At 36.4% G+C, this 21,426-nt stretch overlaps 2 protein-coding genes across 2 annotated transcripts in view; both read right to left on the reverse strand.

Moving 5' to 3' along the window:
• Positions 1–306: 306 nt before the first annotated feature.
• TTC32 (tetratricopeptide repeat domain 32) lies at positions 307–6,714 on the reverse strand. Its single transcript, XM_061211342.1, has 3 exons — positions 6,239–6,714; positions 1,178–1,344; positions 307–434 (listed from the first exon to the last, which is right to left on the reverse strand). Exons 1-3 carry the CDS (start codon positions 6,388–6,390, stop codon positions 307–309), a joined length of 447 nt encoding a protein of 148 aa, XP_061067325.1. The 5' UTR covers positions 6,391–6,714.
• Positions 6,715–13,116: 6,402 nt separating this feature from the next.
• Positions 13,117–21,426, reverse strand: part of WDR35 (WD repeat domain 35) — a 60,059-nt gene continuing 51,749 nt past the window's right edge. Inside the window, exons 22-27 of the mRNA XM_061210564.1 lie at positions 20,246–20,356; positions 19,164–19,328; positions 18,040–18,180; positions 17,213–17,369; positions 13,625–13,865; positions 13,117–13,325 (exon numbers count right to left, since the gene is read on the reverse strand). Of these exons, the coding sequence (XP_061066547.1) occupies positions 13,175–13,325; positions 13,625–13,865; positions 17,213–17,369; positions 18,040–18,180; positions 19,164–19,328; positions 20,246–20,356 (966 nt within the window). The 3' untranslated portion in view covers positions 13,117–13,174. The remainder of the gene's footprint in view (positions 13,326–13,624; positions 13,866–17,212; positions 17,370–18,039; positions 18,181–19,163; positions 19,329–20,245; positions 20,357–21,426) is intronic.

Raw genomic sequence — 21,426 nt, forward strand, 5'->3', positions numbered from 1 at the left:
GGGAATAAAAAATAGCAAAATAAATAGTTTTACTGAAGAAAATACCACACGTCTTTAAATATTTTACTGTAATAATATGCAATTATACATTCTTTTTACTTATTTACACTTCATAAAAGCATACCTACTCAACATAGTTACTCAATCTGAAATTAACTACCTTAAGTACATCATTTAACTTTCAGTGCTGATGCATGAATCTCTTTATCTTAAACATAAATCAAAATAGCTTAACACCAGCTTTAAATTAGAGACAATGAGATGCCAGGTGGATCATGAGTTAATATTTCAATTAAGTTAAAATTTTCAATAATTTCTTCTTTGCTTTTCTTTTTTGTCTAGAACAGTCTGTTTTAAGCTCAAAATAGCATCTTGAAATCCAGGATTTAAGTCTAATACTTTCTTGAAATCTTCCAAAGCATCATCAAAGTATCCTGTACCAGAACCCAAAAAAATGGAAAAGAAAAAACACTGAGTATTTCTATATATTATTCATAGCAAAGTTTGGATACATATACTTTTGTTTTATATTTACAAGCTTTCAACCACTCCTACTAAAGGAATATTTTCCTCTTGATAATGATGTGGGGATGTGTACACAAGGTAACTTTGTGTACCCTTACAGATTAATACACTTAAAATTAATTACGGGTTTACGTACTGGGATTTAACAGGTACGTAGCCTAAATCATCCCAAAATTTCAACAAAATCATGTCACCTATTTTATATAATTACAGTAAAATTAAGAAACAGGAAATTAATATTCTTTTTAACACTTGAATGAGGAACGATCTTAACAGTCCCTTTAGTCCAAGAATCTAAGACCACTTCACTTTATATTGCCTTGTATGCCTTCAAAGATTTTAACTCAGAAAAGTTTCACAGGGTATCAGCAGCATTACCCTCATTTCACAGCTGGGGACGCAGAGGCACAAAGTAACGGGATCACTCTCACTCCGGCGCCCAGGTCCAATTCCCACCCCGGTGCCCCGCTGTGGTCTGTAACACCTACTGAAAACCTAAAATAAATTCAGGTAGGCTTCTTTTGCTCCAGGCTCTAAACCTAAATTTCACATCACTTTCACACTGGATGATTACTACATTAGTTTTACAACATTTGAGAGCTCTGAATTCACAGAATACAGTCAAGGACAAAAGGGGGGAAAAAATTCTTACCCAGCCTATATAATATCAACCCTCTGTTGTAATATGGAACTTCAAAATTGGGTTGGACTTCTATGGCAGATGTGTAGTCATCCATGGCTTCATAAAAATCCACCCTGAAGTACTTGATTTGCCCCCTGTTGTTATATGCAGTAGCCAAATCCTCAGGGCTGCATTTGCTTTAAACAAAAAGTTCACATTAAAAACACAGTGTTGCCAAATTCCTCTTGCTTCCCCTTTCATTCTCTTTTGGGTGTTGTCAAACTCATAGCCTATAACATGCAGTATCTACACTGAAAAACCAAGCGGAAGAAACAAAGTGCAAGGAAATAAAGCGGTGGAGTCAATTTTTGTTTAATCCTGTTTTCTACATTTGCAAGGTTATATAGCACTACAATGTCAATCTGAAAAGCACATTCATTTTACTGTGTGTTCAAAGCCCCTGTTCATTGTCAACTTGTTTTGTTGAGTATAATATGAAAATGTTTATTTTCTAAAGCACATGCCAGTGCGGCAAAGAAGACAGCTCAGAATTGAATGAAGCAAGGAGGGAAAGCCAGCCCAAAGTTCAAGTGTGCTACGGACGTGTCATAAAGTGAATCAGTTTTATCCTCAAATTTTTAAATGATCTCAAAACACTGAGATTTCAAATCATTTTCCACCAGTAAAGAAACAGAGGTTTAACTCTAAGTGAAAAACCAACATGCTGACCCCTAGGGAGTGCTCTCTGGGGATAGACTCGCCCTCCCTCCAGCCTCAGCAGGCATCCTTCCCAAGGCCAGACTGGCTTCCTGCTAGTGGGACATCACGGCTCTGGTCCACACTGGGGGTCCTGTGTGCAGAAACGGCACTGCATCTGAGGGCTCCAGAGGTGGTCCAAGGAGCTTTTTTTTTTTTTTTTTTAACATCTTTGTTGGAGTAGAATTGCTTTACAATGGTGTGTTAGTTTCTGCTTTATAACAAAGTGAATCAGTTATACATATACATATGTCCCCATATCTCTTCCCTCTTGCGTCTCCCTCCCACCCTCCCTATCCCACCCCTCTAGGTGGTCACAAAGCACCGAGCTGATCTCCCTGTGCTATGCGGCTGCTTCGCACTAGCTAGCTATTTTACGTTTGGTAGTGTATATACGTCCATGCCACTCTCTCAGCTTTGAGTGAGCGGACTCCTGTGAGTGGTTAGACATCCAGGCAGCTCTGACAAGCCACCAGCTCAACAGGACACACACACACACACACACACACACACACACCAGCCTCTGCTGGACAAATCATCTACACAGAGAATATCAGTGGGCTGTGCTCCATGTCAGAGATGATTCTGTTTTCCTTTCTTTTTTTCAAAGAGGATTCTCAAATTTGAACCAAACAGGGAAGATGCAGGCTAAACTCAGCTGTCATTCTTTGTTATACTCCAAAGTTCAAAGTCTAGTTCTCAGAAAATATTTGTGACTGCATTCAGTGTTATTAAAAGTTACTTCTCGGGCTTCCCTGGTGGCGCAGTGGTTGAGAATCTGCCTGCCAACGCAGGGGACACGGGTTCGAGCCCTGGTCTGGGAGGATCCCACATGCCGCGGAGCAGCTAGGCCCGTGAGCCACAATTGCTGAGCCTGCGCGTCTGGAGCCTGTGCTCCGCAACAAGGGGGGGCCGCGATAGTGAGAGGTCCGTGCACCGCGATGAAGAAGAGTGGCCCCCACTTGCCGCAACTAGAGAGAGCCCTCGCACAGAAACGAAGACCCAACACAGCCATAAATAAAAAATAAAAAATAAAAAAATAAAATAAAAAAAATAAATAAAAAAAGTTACTTCTCTTAACATCTTGATCCTTGAGATCTCAGACAGGGACTGTAATTACTGCTGTCAGGAGGGGTACTCACAGCCTAGGGGTCTCCTTCAAGTTTTCAGTTTCCTAACAATGGAAAGGAATCACTGCAACTTTAGAAAATGTCTGTTTCTGTGAGCTAGGACTGAGAGAGACTGGGTACATGGACACTTCTAGATGCCACTAGCACCACCGTTAAATCCTAGTGAACAAGAAGGGACACTCCGTTTATCTCTCTCTGTTATGATATAGCTGAACTGCTGCCCAGTAAAGAGTACTAAGAAAAATGCAGCCTCAGGACTCGGTAAGGCTTTAGTCATTAAATTTCTAAGCTTCAAAACTTTGTTACAAATGTCTTATTATCAGAGGATCATCAAATGTTTGATTTAGAATTAGATCTCATTACAACAAATTCTAAAAGCCTATTCTCCATATGGAAATCGTTTCATATTTTAAAGACATGGGCTAATTAAAGCCGAATTTTTTTAATATTGAGCATTTTTTAATGATAGTGTTTACTTGGATGGAATATAACCAAGTCACCTAATCCAAAAGTAGATTTTTTTTTTCTTTGCACTTGCTAACTTTAGCAAAGAAAAAAAAAATATTTGGAAATTAGGTTTATGGCTAAGGCTGCACTTTTGGATATTAAAAGAAAACGTTATAAACCATTCAGAGTGGCAGGCATACAAAGACTGTGAATACTGTTTCAAAATGATTCCCTGACCCATTGTTTTAAAAATAAACGAACCCTAAAAGATATATTTAAGGAAGAAAGTTGAAATGACAGAATTCAGTTTAACCATGAGTTTCTAGAAGAATTTCAGAACTATAAGGAAATTAGAAGGTTCATGCAGGCATGCTGAGCAACCTTCTGCTAAACCTCCACAGATTTTCTTTCCTGTGCTGGTAAGGGGCAGAAATTACATTTGCCACACAACAAATTTGTGCTCTCAGGCTGAGATGAAAAAAGGAGGAGGAGTAACAAGACTAGAGGCATCCATATGCCTGTTGCTGATGAATCCTTTTTGAAACCTACTAGATAAGTCTAAAAAATATAACAAACTAGTGAATATAACAAACAAGAAGCAGACTCACAGATATAGAGAACAAACTAGTGGTTACCAGTGGGGAAGGGGGGAGGGGCAATACAGGGGTGGGAGATTAAGAGGTACAAAATATTAGGTATAAAATAAGCTACAAGGATATATTGTACAACATGGGGTATATAACCAATATTTTATAATAGCTATACATGGAGTATAACCTTTAAAAATTGTGAATCACTATATTGTATACCTGTAACATATATTATACAGCAACTATACTTCAATAAAAAATTAAAAGATAAAAAAAAATTTAACCTACTAGATAAGTCTATGCTTAGAGCTTGAAACAAGAATAGAAAACTACATTTTCTATGTTTACTAACTTTGGGGGGGGGTACCATCTTATTGCTTGTCCCAAAACTTCTATTAACTATTATTCTGGTGTATTACTGAAATAAGAAAGCCACTAAATGTTTCTGATTTAATTCCATGTGAGTTTAACAAACAGGAGAAGAATCATAAGCCTCATACAAATAAGACAAGCTGGCATCCTGTCAAGAAAAATCAAATCCTTGAGGGGAGAGGAGGGTGATAGTGCAGACAACTCAAAACTGTCAAAAAACCCTGCTCATTCAGCTGTCCTTCCTTTTCTCATCCTGGACCACTCAACACAATCAACAAGAACAACAAAGGCAAAACCTGGAGTACAACAAATGCTACACACTCAAGCATAAATCCAAGATGCTTTGAGAGAGTAGGTATTAGCAGGTGAGGTTGAGACAGGCTGGGACCTGGGACCCTTTGCTGCAGTGCTTGCACCTGGACAAACATCTCCTTGAGCAGCAAAATACAAAGAAACTATACGGGACTAAAAAGTTGGCGCAAATTATGGACAAGATACAACAAGACCAAAAACAAAACCAAAAACAAACCCCAACTGCCATTTCTGAAGAGCCGGGAGCAAAAACAGGGCGTCGGGAGCAAAAGCAGGGTACCGCGCATGCCCCCTGCACTCAACACCACCAAAGGGGTGGGCAAAACACCTAAGCCGCCCCTCCGGACAGCCGGACCCCTGGACACACCCCCTCCCCTCACCCCATATAAGGAACCAGCTCGCCCCTCCTCGGGGAGCAAGGGAATCTGTTACTTGTGTTTACTCCCTCCTGCTGCAGCAGGGGACCCAAAAAAGCCTTGCCTGAATTTCTTGTCTAGTCTCATCAGTTTCTATTGATTGGGGAAGGCCAAGAACCCTAGTCGGTATCAAGGTTGCTAACATGACAAAAAGAAAGACATTACATGTTCACTGACAGAAGGACACAACACCACCTACAATAGTGTTCTCACCATAATTCTGGATCTGAATTGGATCAAACCTCAAGATTTAACTACCAACTCACAAGAAATGTAGGAGACAGAGGACCATATTAAATGACATCAGGGGGATGAATTCAGCAAATCCAAAATACGGGAAACTCTCAGGACACATGACCCGGTTTCCTCACCAAATAAACTGCAAGGCAAAAAAATGAAGGGGAGCCTTAAAGGCTAAAAGACTTGATGTGCATCCCGACTTTAACCAACTGCTAAAAACCAACCAAACAAGCAAACAAAACAAAACAACCTTTATTGATCAACCAGGAAAATTCCAAAACTTGACATTAGGAATTATGTGCTAATGATATTGTGGTTACGCCTTTTTAAATCCTTAATATCTAGAAATGCACTCTGAAACATCCATGGATGAATAATATGATGCCCTGGATGAACTGATAATGCTTAAGCCCTGTGATGGTTACCTGGAGGTTCATTACACCATTTCCATATATTTAAATTTCTTTTCACAAGTGAAAAACAAAACACCTGCTGTGATGTCGTGGAGCTGCGGTACTGTGTGCTAGCGTGGCCCCCACGGCACCTCGCCCTCACCAGGTCTCGCTCTAAGACTCTGGATCAGAGTAACATGGAACGGGGACACTCGAGGTGAAAGGCAGCCGGCGCCCCGGTGTCCGGACACCCTCATGGGTGTCCCAGAGGAACGCGCAGAGGGCTGCCTTCTAGGATGCTCCCTCACTGCCTTTCTGGAAAGACAAACGTCTGCCCGCTGCGCGGGTGAGCTCGGGTGGCCGAGAAACCAGACTAGACGAGCCCTGCCGCCCACCTTGCAGAGGTCCCGCTGTGCCCACTTCTCGCGATACTTACCTCCCGGGCGCCTCTCCCTCGGAGGCCGCACAGGCGTACTGGCGAACGTAAGCGGAGTACAGCGCTTCGGCTTCCGCGTACTCGCCCTTCTGGAAATGAGCTTGGGCAAGCGCTAGGGTCGTGAGGTTTTCTTGCCCTTGCTGCCCTTCCATAGCGGTCGGAGGCCTAGCTTTCCGTGTAGAATTGGGGTTGATTTCTGAGCGATTAGAGGCGGCACGACAAAGCTACTTCCCCACCCCGGAATTTAACTTGACGGCAAAAACCTGGGCTCTAGCAAAGGAGGAATTTTGTGCCTTCCGAGGACCCGTCGTCTCGCGGGATTAATGACGCTGCTGGTGGAGCGCGCAGGTGCTTCAGGAAAGCCTGGGCAGACAGACTCCTGTGAAGTGCAGTTGTCTTGTTACTGCTGGTCTCGCCTGCCTCGTCTCCAGAAAAGCAGTAGATCGATAGTCCCAAACTGGTTTCTAAGTCCGTGGTTACATGTTGCAAGGAGTTTGCCCTTTGTTACAGTGAATGGTGGGGGCAGGGGGGCGGTGCCGGAAGCGGAAAAGATGTAGGTTTGTTTTATGAATGGCGAAATGACCCACGGATTTATTGTAGCACTTTTCCGGTTCCTGCGTCCACCTGCTAGAGGTTGTTGTAAGTAGGCTGTGGTTACACTGAGACATTTTATGTCGAAATCCCATGAGCTTAGTTGTCCCGTGGACCTGAGTCCAGTTTCAAACACTACCATTTATTAACTCGAAGGCTCTAGACTGCAAACTTCTCAACCTTTTTGAACCTCTAGAATAGTGTAAGGATTAATCGAATAGTATTTTGTGTTAATAGTCTGTGGTCGAGGACGTCAGTTCACATTCCCTGGCCCTTTATGCCAAAGGGAAACCCATGTAGTAATGTATTAAGCACAATATGTTTAATCCAAGTAAAAATTACGTAAAATGCACAGTCCTGAGAGAACAATTCCATTTAACATAGCATTAAACAGAATAAAATACTTAGGAATTAACCAAGGAGATGAAAGACTTGGTTAGATGAAAACTACAAAACATTGATGAAAGAAATTAAAGCCATAAATAGACAAACCATGTTCGTACTAAAGCAATCTACAGATTCAGTGGAATCCCTATCAAAATCCCAATGATGTTTTTACAGAAATATAAAACTCCATCCTAAAAATCATAAGAAATTTCAAGGGATTCCAAATAGCCAAAGCAATCTTGAAAAAGAACAAAGTTGGAGGACTTACACATCCTGATTTCAAAACTTACTAAAGCACAGTAATCAAAACTGTGGTATTGGCATAAAGACAGTCTTTTCCATAAATGGTGGTGGGAAAACTGGATATCCACATGCAAAAGAACGAAGTGGGACCTAAATACCATATTAGAAAATTCACTCAAAATGGATTAAAGACCTAAACGTAAAAGCTAAAGATTAAAAATTCTTAGAAGAAAACATAAATCAAAAGCTTCATGACATTGGATTTGGCAATGATTTCTTGGCTATGACACCAAAGAGACAGGCGACAAAAAAAAAAATAAACTGGACTTTATGAAAAGTAAAAACTTTTGTGCATTAAATGACTATCAACAAAGTAAATAACCCAGAGAGTAAGAGAAAATATTTGCAAATCATGTATCTGATGAGGGTGGGAAATGCAAAGATGGAGGTTCTGTGGAGCAGGTTTGGGCTGGTGTGTCCATCTACTCGCTGAACCAAGGGATCTGACATGGCGTCTCCATCACACTTGGGAAGCTCTGGTCTACAGGACACTGGAGGGCCCTGCCCCGTGACTGAGGTGCTGGGCCCAGGCTCAGTTGCTGTCCCTCTCCGACTCTCTTGCCCGTCTTCCACGGAGTCCACCTGCACTCGGTGCTTCGCCTGCAGGGTGGCATCATCAAGACTTCCCTCAGCCAGCTCAGCCAGCAATACAACTATAAGATGATCTGCTGAAAGCGTCATGCTCGCCTTTAACCCCACACTGTCATCTGCCTCAAGAAGTGTGGCCACAACAACAGCCTGTGCCCTGAGAAGAAAGTCAAATAAGACTCCTCCACGAGTTCCTCCTTCCTCTGCAGGGCAGCCCCCTGTCTGAGCCCCATGGCTAGGGGGCCTCAGTAAGGTTTCCCTGTCATTGACTGGGATAGTAAAAATAAATAATAAATAAATAAATTTTAAAAATACGTGTATACACACACATACACTATACATATATATTTCCAGAATATATAGAGAACTTCTAAAACTCAACTTTTCCAGAGTGGGTGTACTACTCTGCATTTCCCCCAGCAATGTATGAGGGTTTCAATTACTCCATATCTTCACCAACATTTGTCAGTTTCAATTCTAGCTATTACAGTGGGTGTGTAGAGGTTTCTCATTTTTCTCTCAATTCCTCTATATTTTACTAACTAGAAATTTAAACTGTGCCAAATAAGAAATGAGTAAATAAAATAGAAACTCTAATGACTACTTTTTCTTTTAATTTTTGAGAAATCTCTTAAAAACAAAGAGCTCTTATTATGAAGAAAACTTACAGAACAGCAATTTCTTCAGTTTTACCTCTTTTTTTTTTTTTTTCCCCTGGCCACACAGAGGGGCTTGCGGGATTTTAGTTCCCCTACCAGGGATCGAACCTGCACCCTTGGCAGTGAAAGCGTGGAGTCCTAACCACTGGACCACCAGGGAATTCCCATTTCACCTCATTTTTTTCTTCTCCTAAATTCAACTAAAATATAAATTAATGCCTTTTCTTTTAAAAAAGGTTATTAAGACTATTTTTACTTTCTCATCTATACTCTTTATGTACTTTTGAAATTTTCTCACATGAACATATGTTAGTTTTATACTCAAAAACCAGTAAGTGGGACTTCCCTGGTGGCACAGTGGTTAAGAATCCGCCTGCCAATGCAGGCGACACGGGTTCCAGCCCTGGTCCGAGAAGATCCCACATGCTGCGGAGCAACTAAGCCCATGCGCCACAACTACTGAGCCTGTGCTCTAGAGCCTGTGAGCCACAACTACTGAGCCCACGTACCACAACTACTGAAGCCCGCACGCCTAGAGCCCGTGCTCCACAACAAGAGAAGCCAGTGCAATGAGAAGCCCGTGCACCGCAACGAAGAGCAGCCCCCGCTCACCGCAACTAGAGAAAGCCCGCGCACAGCAACGGAGGCCCAGTGCAGCCAATAAATAAATAAATAAATTTATTTATTTATTAAAAAAAAAAGTGTTAATTTCTTTTAAAAAATGAACTGAGAAAATGATAATAGGCAGTAGGGGGCAACATAATATTGCTATTTTCATTTTAGAAACTCCGTAGCAATATTTTGGAGCTATAACATCATCAAATTAGGTACTCTTGATTTTCCATTAAAAATCTGGGAACAATGTTTCCCCCATTTCTAAATGTGAACTCTGTATGATCTCTAAGGAGTAATTCACTGCAACCTCCAGTCATCAGACATTTGCCTAGTATCTTTAATAAGCTGTTGTTGTTTTCCTGTAGGTAGCAAAAGTGATATTGTACAACTACTGTACCTCCTGTCCCTATCTCCCCTTATCCACTCTGGAGCCCAATACCCTTCGACCCAACCCCCATCAAAATATTTAAATCAAAACAAGACAAATACCATGTTAGCATGAGTTATAGATAAAGAAAACAGGATAAATACAATTTTTACCTCAACATTTATTATTTCTATGTTTTTTCACTAATGCCACATAAAACCTAAGATCTCAGCTCTTAGAATACAAAAAGATAATTTCAAAGTGTATGTTAGCAAAAACATGTATGTAATATATATATATAATACATATATAAAATAAAATTAGCATTTGTGCATGACAGCAGGTCAACAATGCTATGCTGCTTGTTAGCACACTGCTTATTTGTATAGCTTTATCAATCAGTTCAATCATCTCAATAGTTCGGCCTACCATGCTACTTTGAAACTTAACATAATTCAGGCCAAATTTCATGATAAAGAAAAGCATTACTTAAAGGGAGTCAGCTCATGTTTATTACAAGAAGAGAACAACCTTTATTATAATGTCTTCAATATACTGCCTCATTCTGTCTATCCAAATTCTCTCCAAGTATTTGTTATATATAGACAATTTTGCTTCTCACTGCCCCTTTAATCAGGGGAGAATTTGTTGGTGTTGTTATCCTGAAATTTCCTTCATGTTGAATAAAACCAATTTTCCAGCAGGACAAAGGTCTGTCCCCAAGACGTTACGGCAGATCCCTGAAACATTCACAGATATAAATCCCAAATAGTCATAAGCTTTTACAGTAGTTGGAAAGATATGTCTGTGTGTGTACATATATATATATATATATATATATATGTATATGCATGTGGGTATATGTATGTGTATAAGTATATATACATACATACACACATATACATATGTGATAATCTAGGTCTACAAGGTATGAGAGGTTGTTTTTAGAGATTTTGGTTTCTTGATTAAACTGAACAAGAAGTAGTGACAACAACTCGGGATCTATCTGAAATAATTAGTTGGAGGAAAAATTCTAGCGCTCAGGTAGCAAGGAATTAGTGGCAAATGAGAAGGCTCCAAAAGAGAGTTCCCATAAGATATGTTAGGAAAAGTCTGAGGAGTCAACAGCTGATTTTGGAATTGAAGCAAATGGGAGTGTAATCCACAAGTAACAGTAAGGGCTAGAGAATGACAATCTTACTTTTGAGTTCTTAGCCGATTTCTGGGATGAGAAAGGGAAAGAAGAGATATTCAGGCATTAGACCATGGACCAAGAATCACAACTCCGAACATGCAGTCCTGCAGGAATTCCTAAACCTACATCCCTGAAAACTTCTCTCTCATTGATGAAGCAGAGAATAGTTTCATTCCTGAAAAGAGAAAGTCTTGTGGGAAGATGTAATTAAGTTCAACAGGAGATATATTCCCTAGGGCTGATATCTTAGTTAGGATGTTGTTTTCTGATTTGGGGGAATACTGCATTCTGTTATAGACAAAAACAAATGAGATAGATGAAATTCACTGTCTTAAACTTAGATAAGTTAGAAACTTATGAGACATGTTAGACAAAGTAAATAGAGCATATATGTGTGACTATACCTAATATTGACAAGGCACTAAAAATACAAAAGGCAACCAAGGCACTAAATATTCACGGCACACTAGGTATGCATAAGACTTATCAAGTGCTCAATATGTGGGGGGTCTTAATTCAATTACCCACTGATGACACTTATTCTGGTCTGTCCTCTGCCCAGGAAATACAACTGAATCCACAACTGCTCAGCAGGCTCATTGGCACCTACAGCTACGACCAGGTAAAACTGCCTTTTCTATTGAGCAAATGTGCCTCACTGGCCTTGGGCACACTCCATTCGATCGGGTCCCCTGGCTCAGATCTCAGCTCTGGTCTTCTTCCTAGCCACACTATCAAGGGGAAGGTGATGAGGCAGAGTAAGAGTCAGGACATAAGAACAGTATATAACTCAGGAATCAGGAACTGTACTCTCTCTACCTGACTGGCAGCCTATACTAATAGTATTAATCTATCCCATCACTTTCTCCTTGTTCTTCACTGTATATTTCAAGTTGATTCAATAAACCATGTGATTTGAGCTTGTAACCCTTTCTGTTCCGTGACCTCTGGAATGGCTTGCTTGGTAGTGTATTTGGAGGCTACCATTATATCAAGGTAACTTCCCACAAGGCACGTGAACACAGTCAGAGACTTCGAAGATTTATGGTCTTCTCATTTTATTTAGGCACAGGAGCTTGCTATCTATAATGAACTCATTTAAGCTCTAAACCTCTTCTCATAGCTCACTATTCTCCATCTGCATCAGGCTTAACTTGGCTCTAAAGGACCAGAAACATGTCACATTGAGAGAGTTAACTAACCTAAGTATTGAAGCTGCAATAACAACCTTGCATATTTCTCTTTGTTGCCTCTGCTAAATCAGCCAAACTTCACCAAATAATCTTGATGGAATAGTGCTTAAGTCTGGCCTGAAACCATAAAATGAGAGGAAGTAAGATCGTGAGAAATGGAGAACATTATTAGCTACATAAAACAGGTAAGAAATTATCCACTACTGATTACAATTTTTCTTTTTTAAATTAATGACAGTAAGTCAAAACAGATGCATATTGAGAATCACTCCCCACAACCCAAGAGTTGTTTAAAGAAAGGATCCAGCTTGGTGACAATGTTTCAAGTAAAACTACAGCTACAAACTAGATGTTTTTGTATAAATGTATATCATTATAAATAGAGCTAAGTGTTCGGCACAATAATATGAAGAGCAAAGTGCCAAATGTCATCTCTTAGATGAAACTAAAAGGGTAGATTAAAAAGGAAAAGCTATATAAAAATTAAGCTATTAGAAACAATTCAAATTGTAAAAAACTATGTCTTAAAATGCCTTCTCTTCACTTCTGAAAATAAAATAGAGAAGACTTTCAATGCTTATTTAATTAAACACAGCTAGAGACAGTACTCATTTTGGTATTACAACTGTTTAACCTCTGTCTAATACAGGTTATGTCAGTTCCCTAAATTCAACTTTGCCCCATTCCCATGTTTCCCCCATCCCTCCCTGTTAGTAACTGTGACACTGTGAGAAAAATTTTCTTATTTGGAATATTTCCATAGTATCATATAACCAACCACAAGATAGATAAATAGACAGATAGATAGATAAATAAGACAGACAGGCAGACAATATGGTCCATTGCCATATATTTATGACAATCAGCATCATTATTTCATGGTTGTATTTTTACACAAAATTTTATATATGTATATATTATGTATTTTATATATATATAGAAAATTTTTATAAAAATACAACTGAAATAATGATGCTTATTTACATAAAGTCAACATTGTTATATAAACACTCCTATTATATGCAGTTTGTCATTTCTTCATCCCACCGCACTATGGCATAAGGGACAGAAGTTATAGTTACTTATTTCCTGAGCCAGGACACAGTGCTTGCACACGTTGCACGTCCAGAATTGATATTCAGTGACCGGGTTTCCTGTGGCAACACATGTCGGCAGCTTCCCTTCCCCGCTGTAAAATAAGAGGGGACAATTATACTTTGAAACTTCTAATTCCTTAAAACTTCATTACACTACAAAAACTGAAGAACGAAAAGCATTTCAAGATAAGTTTCAAATAAAAAACTTTTCTTACAATGAGAAAATCAAGTATTAATATACTTATAAGACTAAATTAAATAGGGTATTATGTTAAGGTAGATTACTTCAAAATTTAGTGCTTTAATTATTATATTACACTATTTAGATATAAAGATCCAAGCTTCTAGTAAGGTGTTATAGAATGACATCTACTAGTTACATTTAGCCTACCCTTCAAGAAGGCTGTCCAATTCAGATTTTCTGTTATCTTTTGGAGTATGTTTGGTGAAGATTTCTAGAGCAAGATCTTCATATTGCTGTTTCTGTTCTGAACTGAGGGTCTCTAAAGATTCGAGTTTAATAAAAGCTTTTGAACAAGTGCCAAAAGCCCTACTGGCACACGCACAGAGTGCTAACAGAGAGTAGATCTCAACGGCAGGGATAATGTCTTCATAGTCTCTCAGGTGAAGAGCTAGGAAACAGAAGACAATTTGGATTTTTTAAAGCAATCATGATATCTTGAACATGCATGGGAAAAAATCTATGTTAAGCTGTTTCAGTTTAACCTACATGAACTTTAGCAAACTTAAAGAAAACAATGGTAGGTGACCAGAGAACAAGTAGGAGGAAGGAGGCTCCATGATCTCCGCATTCTGTAACTCCAGCTAACAGCTCAGGGCCTATAAAAATAACCATCATCAAATGATGCACATGGCTGTGCCACTTAGAAATATATACACAGACCAAAAATAATTGGTGTCAAAACACCCATCTTTTGTTGCATATAAATATGTTAGAATTTCTGTGGATTCTCAAGATATGTTTCTTTTTGTTAAAAAAGCAAAGTATGAAATCGTATGTTTTCTCTTTGTGTTTCTTTGAACAGATTATTGCTTTTGTCTGTCTTACTGAAACAATAGAACTTTGAGAAAAAAAGTGAAAATGAGACTGTAAGTTGTCAGTTCAGACAATTTATTTTGACAGCTACCATATTATTATATGGTAATATATTATATATATTATATTATTATTACCATACCAGCTACTTATTTTCAATTTTTCTATGCTGGAGATATAATCTCTTTCTTAAAAATGCACTGCACAACTAATATCAGATTGGTAACCAAATTGTATCTTTTTATTCTCTAGACCTTGCAATCTTAAAAATATCTTGTTATGGTATGATATTGGAAATTTCACAAAACAATTTAAAACAACATAATCATGCATTTTACAACTAGATTCCTATAAACCGGTGTTGAGGTCAAGTGTTTACAACAAAGTTCAGTGGAAGAAATTTACAAAAAGGAAATTCATTGAGTTACAATAAAGAATACCCTCTAATTTCACAGGTTCACAGGCAATAATTTACAGAGTATACATTGTTTCAGATCATTTTATCACCGAAGACAACAATATTAAAGCATATGGATATCTTCACCCAGTAGATAAAGAATCTCAAGTTAAAAGTCCAACTGATCTTGTAATATAGTAAGTCTAGACACTGTGCATAAATTATATAAAATACAACTATTTTAAACAGTGCATAACTTATATCACATATTAATCAGTTAAAATTCAATGAAGGTAAGTTACAAACATACAAAAATAAAAATGATTCCTATGTATAGCTGATAATCAATTAGAAAAAAAGGTACATTCCTCAGTGCTAACAATGACAAAAACAGGAATAAACTACAAAAGAAATGTACAGAGCATACAAGAAAACTACAGAACTTTAGAGAGAAACACAGATATACAAAAGGTTTTTAAAAATTGATGTTTCTGGATGAGAAAACTCAATATTATAAACATAACAATGATCCCAATATTAATACATTAAATTAATGCAATTCTAATTCAAAATCCACTAGGACTTCACTGAAACTCTTCCCACCTTCAAAAAGATTCTAAAGTTAATCCGAACGAACAAATGCAAGCGAATACCCAAAATGTTTTTCATAAAAGAAGAGGAATGAAGGATAACAGAAATTCCAGATATTAAAATGTAAAAGTAAGGTAAATAAGAGAAAGTACAGACACAGATCCATGTCTAGAAAATAACAGCCTAGGAAGAGATTAACAAAATGTGTGAATTTAGTTTCATAGAGGTAGAACTTCTAATCTGTGAGGGATGAATAAGTTTTTAATAAATGGTTTTGGAATAACTAAGAAGTTAAAATAAAATACAATATTTAATAACCTTGAAGTGAAGGACTTTCTGAGCATGACCCCTATCGAGACTGATTGATAGGACTATGTAAAAAGCCTCTGTCAATATCATCATCATGGCTACCACTTCTCGAGGGCTCACAATATCCAGGCACTATAGTAAGTAAATTTTCTTTCCATAAATTTCTCACTTAATCCTCAAAACAACCCTATGAAGAAGATCCTATTATTCCCACTTTTCACAAAAAGAAACTGAAGCTTAGAGAGGTTAAGTAATTGTAACTTATAAATGCCAGGGAAAATCAACAGATATGACAGAGGGTTACTATATATAATTTCTAAAGAGCTCTTACAAAAATAATGAATAAAGAAAAAGAAAAGTCATCACTATAGAATTCCAGAAACATTCAAATAAAAGAATTTCTCTAAAAGGTTTCTTTTAAAGATGATGCCATCGTACTATAGATTGATGATGTAATGGGGTGTGATGTGTGCTGGTGATGGCTATTTCACAGTGGCCCAACCAATGTGACCCAGGGTGAGCGGTGACAGTGCCAGCAGTGCTGTCATGGCCCATCTGAAAGCGTTGTAACAACTGAGTCATTCATATGCTTTGGTTCATAACATAATTCTCATAACTATGCTCTTTTGGAGTTAACCTATCTAAACTTGAAGATATTGTTAAACCAGAAATGAAGATCCTGATACTACATGTAAATAATCTTCTATAAATTATAGTACATAAATACTATGGCACATTATATAGGTATTAAAAATGACAACATAGATCTACATTTATCAACGTGGAAAGATAACTGCAATATACTGTTGAGGGTAAAAATCAAACTCCGGAGCAACATACATTGTGTGATATTATTTTAAATAAAACTGTATACAATTTTATAGGCTTGGAAAAAATGTCTAAAAGGAGGTTCACCCAAATGTTAGCAATGATTATCTCTGAATTATAAGATTATTTTACTTTTTTTGTATTTTTTTCTGTTTTGGTTGAAATTGTTACGTAAGTATCATTTTTATAAAAAACATTTAACATACAGTTAAATGCTACAGAAATCTATCTACTAATATGGAAATATTTTACAACGTATCATTATGTTTTTTTAAAAGTACACAAAAGTATGGTTTGTTATACTCCCAATATTGTGAAAAAACAAATTATTTCTAAATATATATACTTATTTTTATTTAAATATATATTTTATATAATTATTATACATAATGTAATACATATTACAGATATTAAATATGTAAATATTTATAGTTTATATTTTATATATATATATATATATATACACATACACACACACATACACAAAAGGATATGAACTGGGCTATTAAGTGTTTAAGTGATAGTGAATGGTATAAATGTTCTTTTTGCTTATCTCAAACTTCTGGTTTTTCTGTGAACTGTATATATTGCTTTCCATGTATTAAAAAATTAAAAAGAACTTCAAAAAGGGAATGTGAAAAACAGATCATAAACAGCAAATCTCAAATATATGAAAATAAATCCACAGGAAAAAAAGTGTTATTGAAATTAATGTAAGGGCAACTGGAAGGAGCTAGCCCTTCATTTACAATTTATGATTTTTTAGACATGTTATATACATTAGGTAATATGCCCACCTGTCTTCAATGCAGTGTCAACGTAGCCCTCGTAGAGCTGCCTCTGTGCCAGTATGAAGAAGTGGTAAGCCTCAGCCCCTCTCCAAGCATTATCTGTGAAACGACTAGTTGTAGACAGAACTTCTTCTTCCAGCAAACCAGCCAAAGCAGAAGTGGCCTACAAGTAAAGCAGACCCACATTTTCTGTCAGCACGACCCTAACGATGGTCCTTCCAATAGAGATGATTTCTGAAACTGGTATATCAACACATGAAAATAGCTCAATTAGAAGATTTTATCATTATAAAACTGTCACTACAGACTTAATGTCTCCATTATAATTCACACTTTGCTAAATTGATATGATCAAATTTTTTCTTCAGTTTTATTGAGGTATAATTGACAAATCAAATTGTAAGATATTTAAAGTGTACATCATGGTGATTTGTATACGGGTACATTGTGAAAGGACTCTCCTCCCCATAGTAACATCAAATTTTTAAATAGAATTGATTAACCTTTAAGTTAATATAAGGCTCATTTGCACATTAAAATAATATATATATTCTAGGAAAGTTTTTAAAACTCACTGATTAGAAAGGATTTACCAAGTAAGGAATTTAAGCAAAGATTACAGATTAGTAAAAAAAAATAATTTTCAATATTTCCAAGTTGAAATGTCTAAATGTGAGCAGTAATTCCAAATCAGTCATTCCTTTTCCTCATATCATTTAAGAAAATAAACGCAAACAAGTAAATTAAATGGCCTGTCCATAAAGAGAAGTTTGATAGTTCTTTTTTCCTTAAACACTTCAGATGACTTAATGTTACTTAATGTTCTACCTTACCTCTGAGCTCTTTCCTTTAACTTTTCCTCGTTGGGCATTTTTCATTTGTTCATGGTATTGCTCTATAAGTAAAGCTGATAGTACATAGAGCTTCTTAACACGTAAAGGTTTAGTTCTTTTCTTTGCCTCTTCATCTGCAATCTTTAAACATTTAAAGAATTGGGGGAAAATATTTCTTAATCTATACTTGTACAAATATTATCATTTCTGAAATACGACTCTCTAAAAAAAGGAGGAAAGTCAGTAGGGTGGAATATAAATACCACCCATTTTCTTTTCCATAGTACTGATAAGTACTTAGTTCTTTCCTTAGTATTTAGCCATTAGAGTTAGAACTCAAAACAATTTTAGAAAATAACAGATGCTGATAAATAATTAAATCAAAATGAAGAAAGCTTTCATAGAATGGCTAGTATTTTATATAACAAAGAGATTTTTAAAATAATGTTCCAAGTACCCAGAGATAAGATGGCTTTAACATGGTACATCCTTCAGAAATTTAAATTTTTTTAAATGATTCCGAGCGAAATTTTTCCTTTGTCATTAAATCGAATGGGAAAAGTATAGACTAGAATGTAAAATTGGCATCCATTAATACTGTTACTAGTCATGTTCCCTCAAATGCATACTATGAAAAGTGTAACGTCAAGATTGGTACTGACATATATACACTAATATGTATAAAATAGATAACTAATAAGCACCTGCTGTATAAAAAAAAAAAGTGATATACAATAAAATCTTTCTTAAATAAAAAAAAAAAGTGTAATGTCTTTAAAACTTGCACATTTAAAAGGACTTAAAGTTTTGTTATCATCAGGATTTAAATTCCAGTTAAGGGAATTTGTACTTTATGGTCCCTGAAAATTCTATAATTCTCTGTTAACTTCGGTATTAAGTAAATATAAAACTGCTTAAGCATCAATAAGGTGCTAAAAGTAATAAACAGCCTTTTTAGTAAAATGTAATAATACTAAGATAACACATGGTTATAGTAGTAATAAATGAGAGGGATTCTGCTATAACAAATATTTGTTTCCAAAAAACGGAAAATGTATCCTTGAGTTCTAAGAAAACATTGGTAACTAGAACAAGCCAAATACTCACCAAGATTATTACATTACCTTAAACATCAGCTTAGCAGCATCATAAAAGTAACTGGCTTTCCGATAGAGTTCTATGGCATCAAGAATTTTATTCTTTTCCAATAAATGAGATGCATACCTCGCTAACAGGGAACCAATTTCCTTCATATTATGACTTTTAGCCAATTCAACAGCTTTGTTCCACTGGGGAAAATATATATATAGCATACAATTACCCAAGAATTTATAGTCAGATATGTCTTAAAATACATACGATAAAGCTTTAAGTTTATAATAATAAATAACACTATATCAAAATTAAAAACTGGTATATGTTTTTAAAAATCACTTAAAATCAGAGCAATTATAAATTTTAGGAGTCAAACGTGTCAAAATAATCAAATGATCTAAGACTGATTTGCTTAAGAAGTACATCTGAAAAAGAAAGCGTCAAAGTTTATAATCACATTAATCTTATAATTCTAATTTTGCACAAACTATGAGCAAGAAAAAGATACATTTGTTTATAGTAAAAAAAATACGCAATTTCAGTTAAGAAAATGTCCTATCAGATTTAACATTTAAAAGTTATTTTTATAAAGCAAATGGAGCTTTATAAAATACTTCAAGAAAATACTTAAAAGAATACATTGATAGTCAACAATTTCAACAATTCTGCATTTTAATTTTAGTTAAATTCCAGCTCTTAAAAATATCAAATATGTGTTTTCTATAAGGGGAAAGGAAAATAGATTTGCCAAAATAAATACTGATAAAGTAACTCAATTCCTTCCTCTTGCAATGACCATTAACTGGTCCTTCTTTGGAAACAAAACCCAACCCTAACGAAATGCAGAAAATTATGAAATTACTTCCAGACAAAAACTTGCCAGACTAAAAGCACAGGGTTTGTTCAGGGTCCCATACTGAGTTAGTTATGAGCGGGTCACCCTTAATGGTAGCATTTCAAGAGGTAAATGCAAATTCCAACATTTTCTCAGTCCTCAACTAAGTAAGAGACTATCTGGCTCCTTTCACAAAATCCATCTCAAGCTCTCCAACCCTTACTGGCAACAGTCTTTAAAGCATCACTATGGTGACTTTAATTTTCAGTTCCTTACTCGGTTGAGATGTACACAGGTATCCACTGCTGCCTTTGGTTGATTACATTTCAAAAACGCAGTCACTGCTTGTTCACACATTCCAGCTCTCACAAACATTTGTGCTATTTCCTGTGGACAAAATAATACTATCGGATCTCAGAGAACGAGGAAATCACTTATATTTTAACTTATAAAACTCCATAGGGACATAAGAATATTAAATTTTCTGGTGGCTACAGTAATTTTTCTTTTAAATGGACGTAGGGGCAGGGGCTGCAAACCAGAAGAGATGCTAAAACATCACCTTCTATAAAATCTGTGCTTCACTGGCTCACAGCACGGATCTGATTTTCAACCGGGTTCTGAAGATACTGCACTCTTACCTTCTCTCAGTGCAGTAGCTAGTTTACAGAAATACCGAGCTCCAAAACAAACCCCACGCTAGTAAGTAAAAAAAACCCTTTAAGGCAATTGATGTTATACTCAATGTCAATCATTAATTAGAGGCTTAAGGGAAACCTGACACTCACAGGGCTCTCAAATACCTCTACAAAGCAATGCCCCAGACAAGTTGACCATTCATCAGTTCAGGAAGCGGGACCAAAAACAGAGGGGGAGAACCACAATGACCGCCGATCACACCCCTTGGGCTGTACTTGCCGTCTTCAGAATATCACTTTTTTTTTCTTTCTTAATATCTAATTGGTCAGAGTTTTCTCTCCCCATCTCTACTCCTAAAATATTTTGGGATATATCATAAAAGTACAATTTTGTGCCCGACTATCTTTTTCAAAGTAATGCTTATATTTTCCTGATTATAAAGTAATACATTCTTATGGTAAAAAAAAAATTAGAAAATATGAAAAAATAAAGGTACACATAATCTTATTCCCATAAGAAACTTCTCTCTATATTCTGGTGTAATTTCCTAATATCTGTGTCCTATGAATATATACATATATGTGTGTTTGTGAATATATCGTAATCATATTATATATAGTTTTGTATCCTGTGTTCCTCACTTAAATATTTTGTACATTTTCCCATATTACTAAAAAATCCTCCAAAACTTGATTTAAAATTTGCAGTACTACTGAAAATTTTTAATTATTTTAATTATTTAATTATTATAGCTATAATTACTTAGTACTTAATCAGTAATATTATTGTTTTGGATACTGTACAGCAACATTTTTTTC

Source organism: Eubalaena glacialis, chromosome 14, assembly GCF_028564815.1.
Source record: "Eubalaena glacialis isolate mEubGla1 chromosome 14, mEubGla1.1.hap2.+ XY, whole genome shotgun sequence".
Lineage (NCBI taxonomy): Eukaryota > Metazoa > Chordata > Mammalia > Artiodactyla > Balaenidae > Eubalaena > Eubalaena glacialis.

Coding starts and splice junctions, on each gene's coding strand:
- TTC32 (XM_061211342.1), bottom strand. CDS start 6,390: ATGGAAGGGCAGCAAGGGCAAGAAAACCTCACGACCCTAGCGCTTGCC. Junction 1,345..6,238: donor GAGGGAGAGGCGCCCGGGAG/GTAAGTATCGCG, acceptor TTTTGTTTAAAG/CAAATGCAGCCCTGAGGATT. Junction 435..1,177: donor GTTGATATTATATAGGCTGG/GTAAGAATTTTT, acceptor GTTCTGGTACAG/GATACTTTGATGATGCTTTG.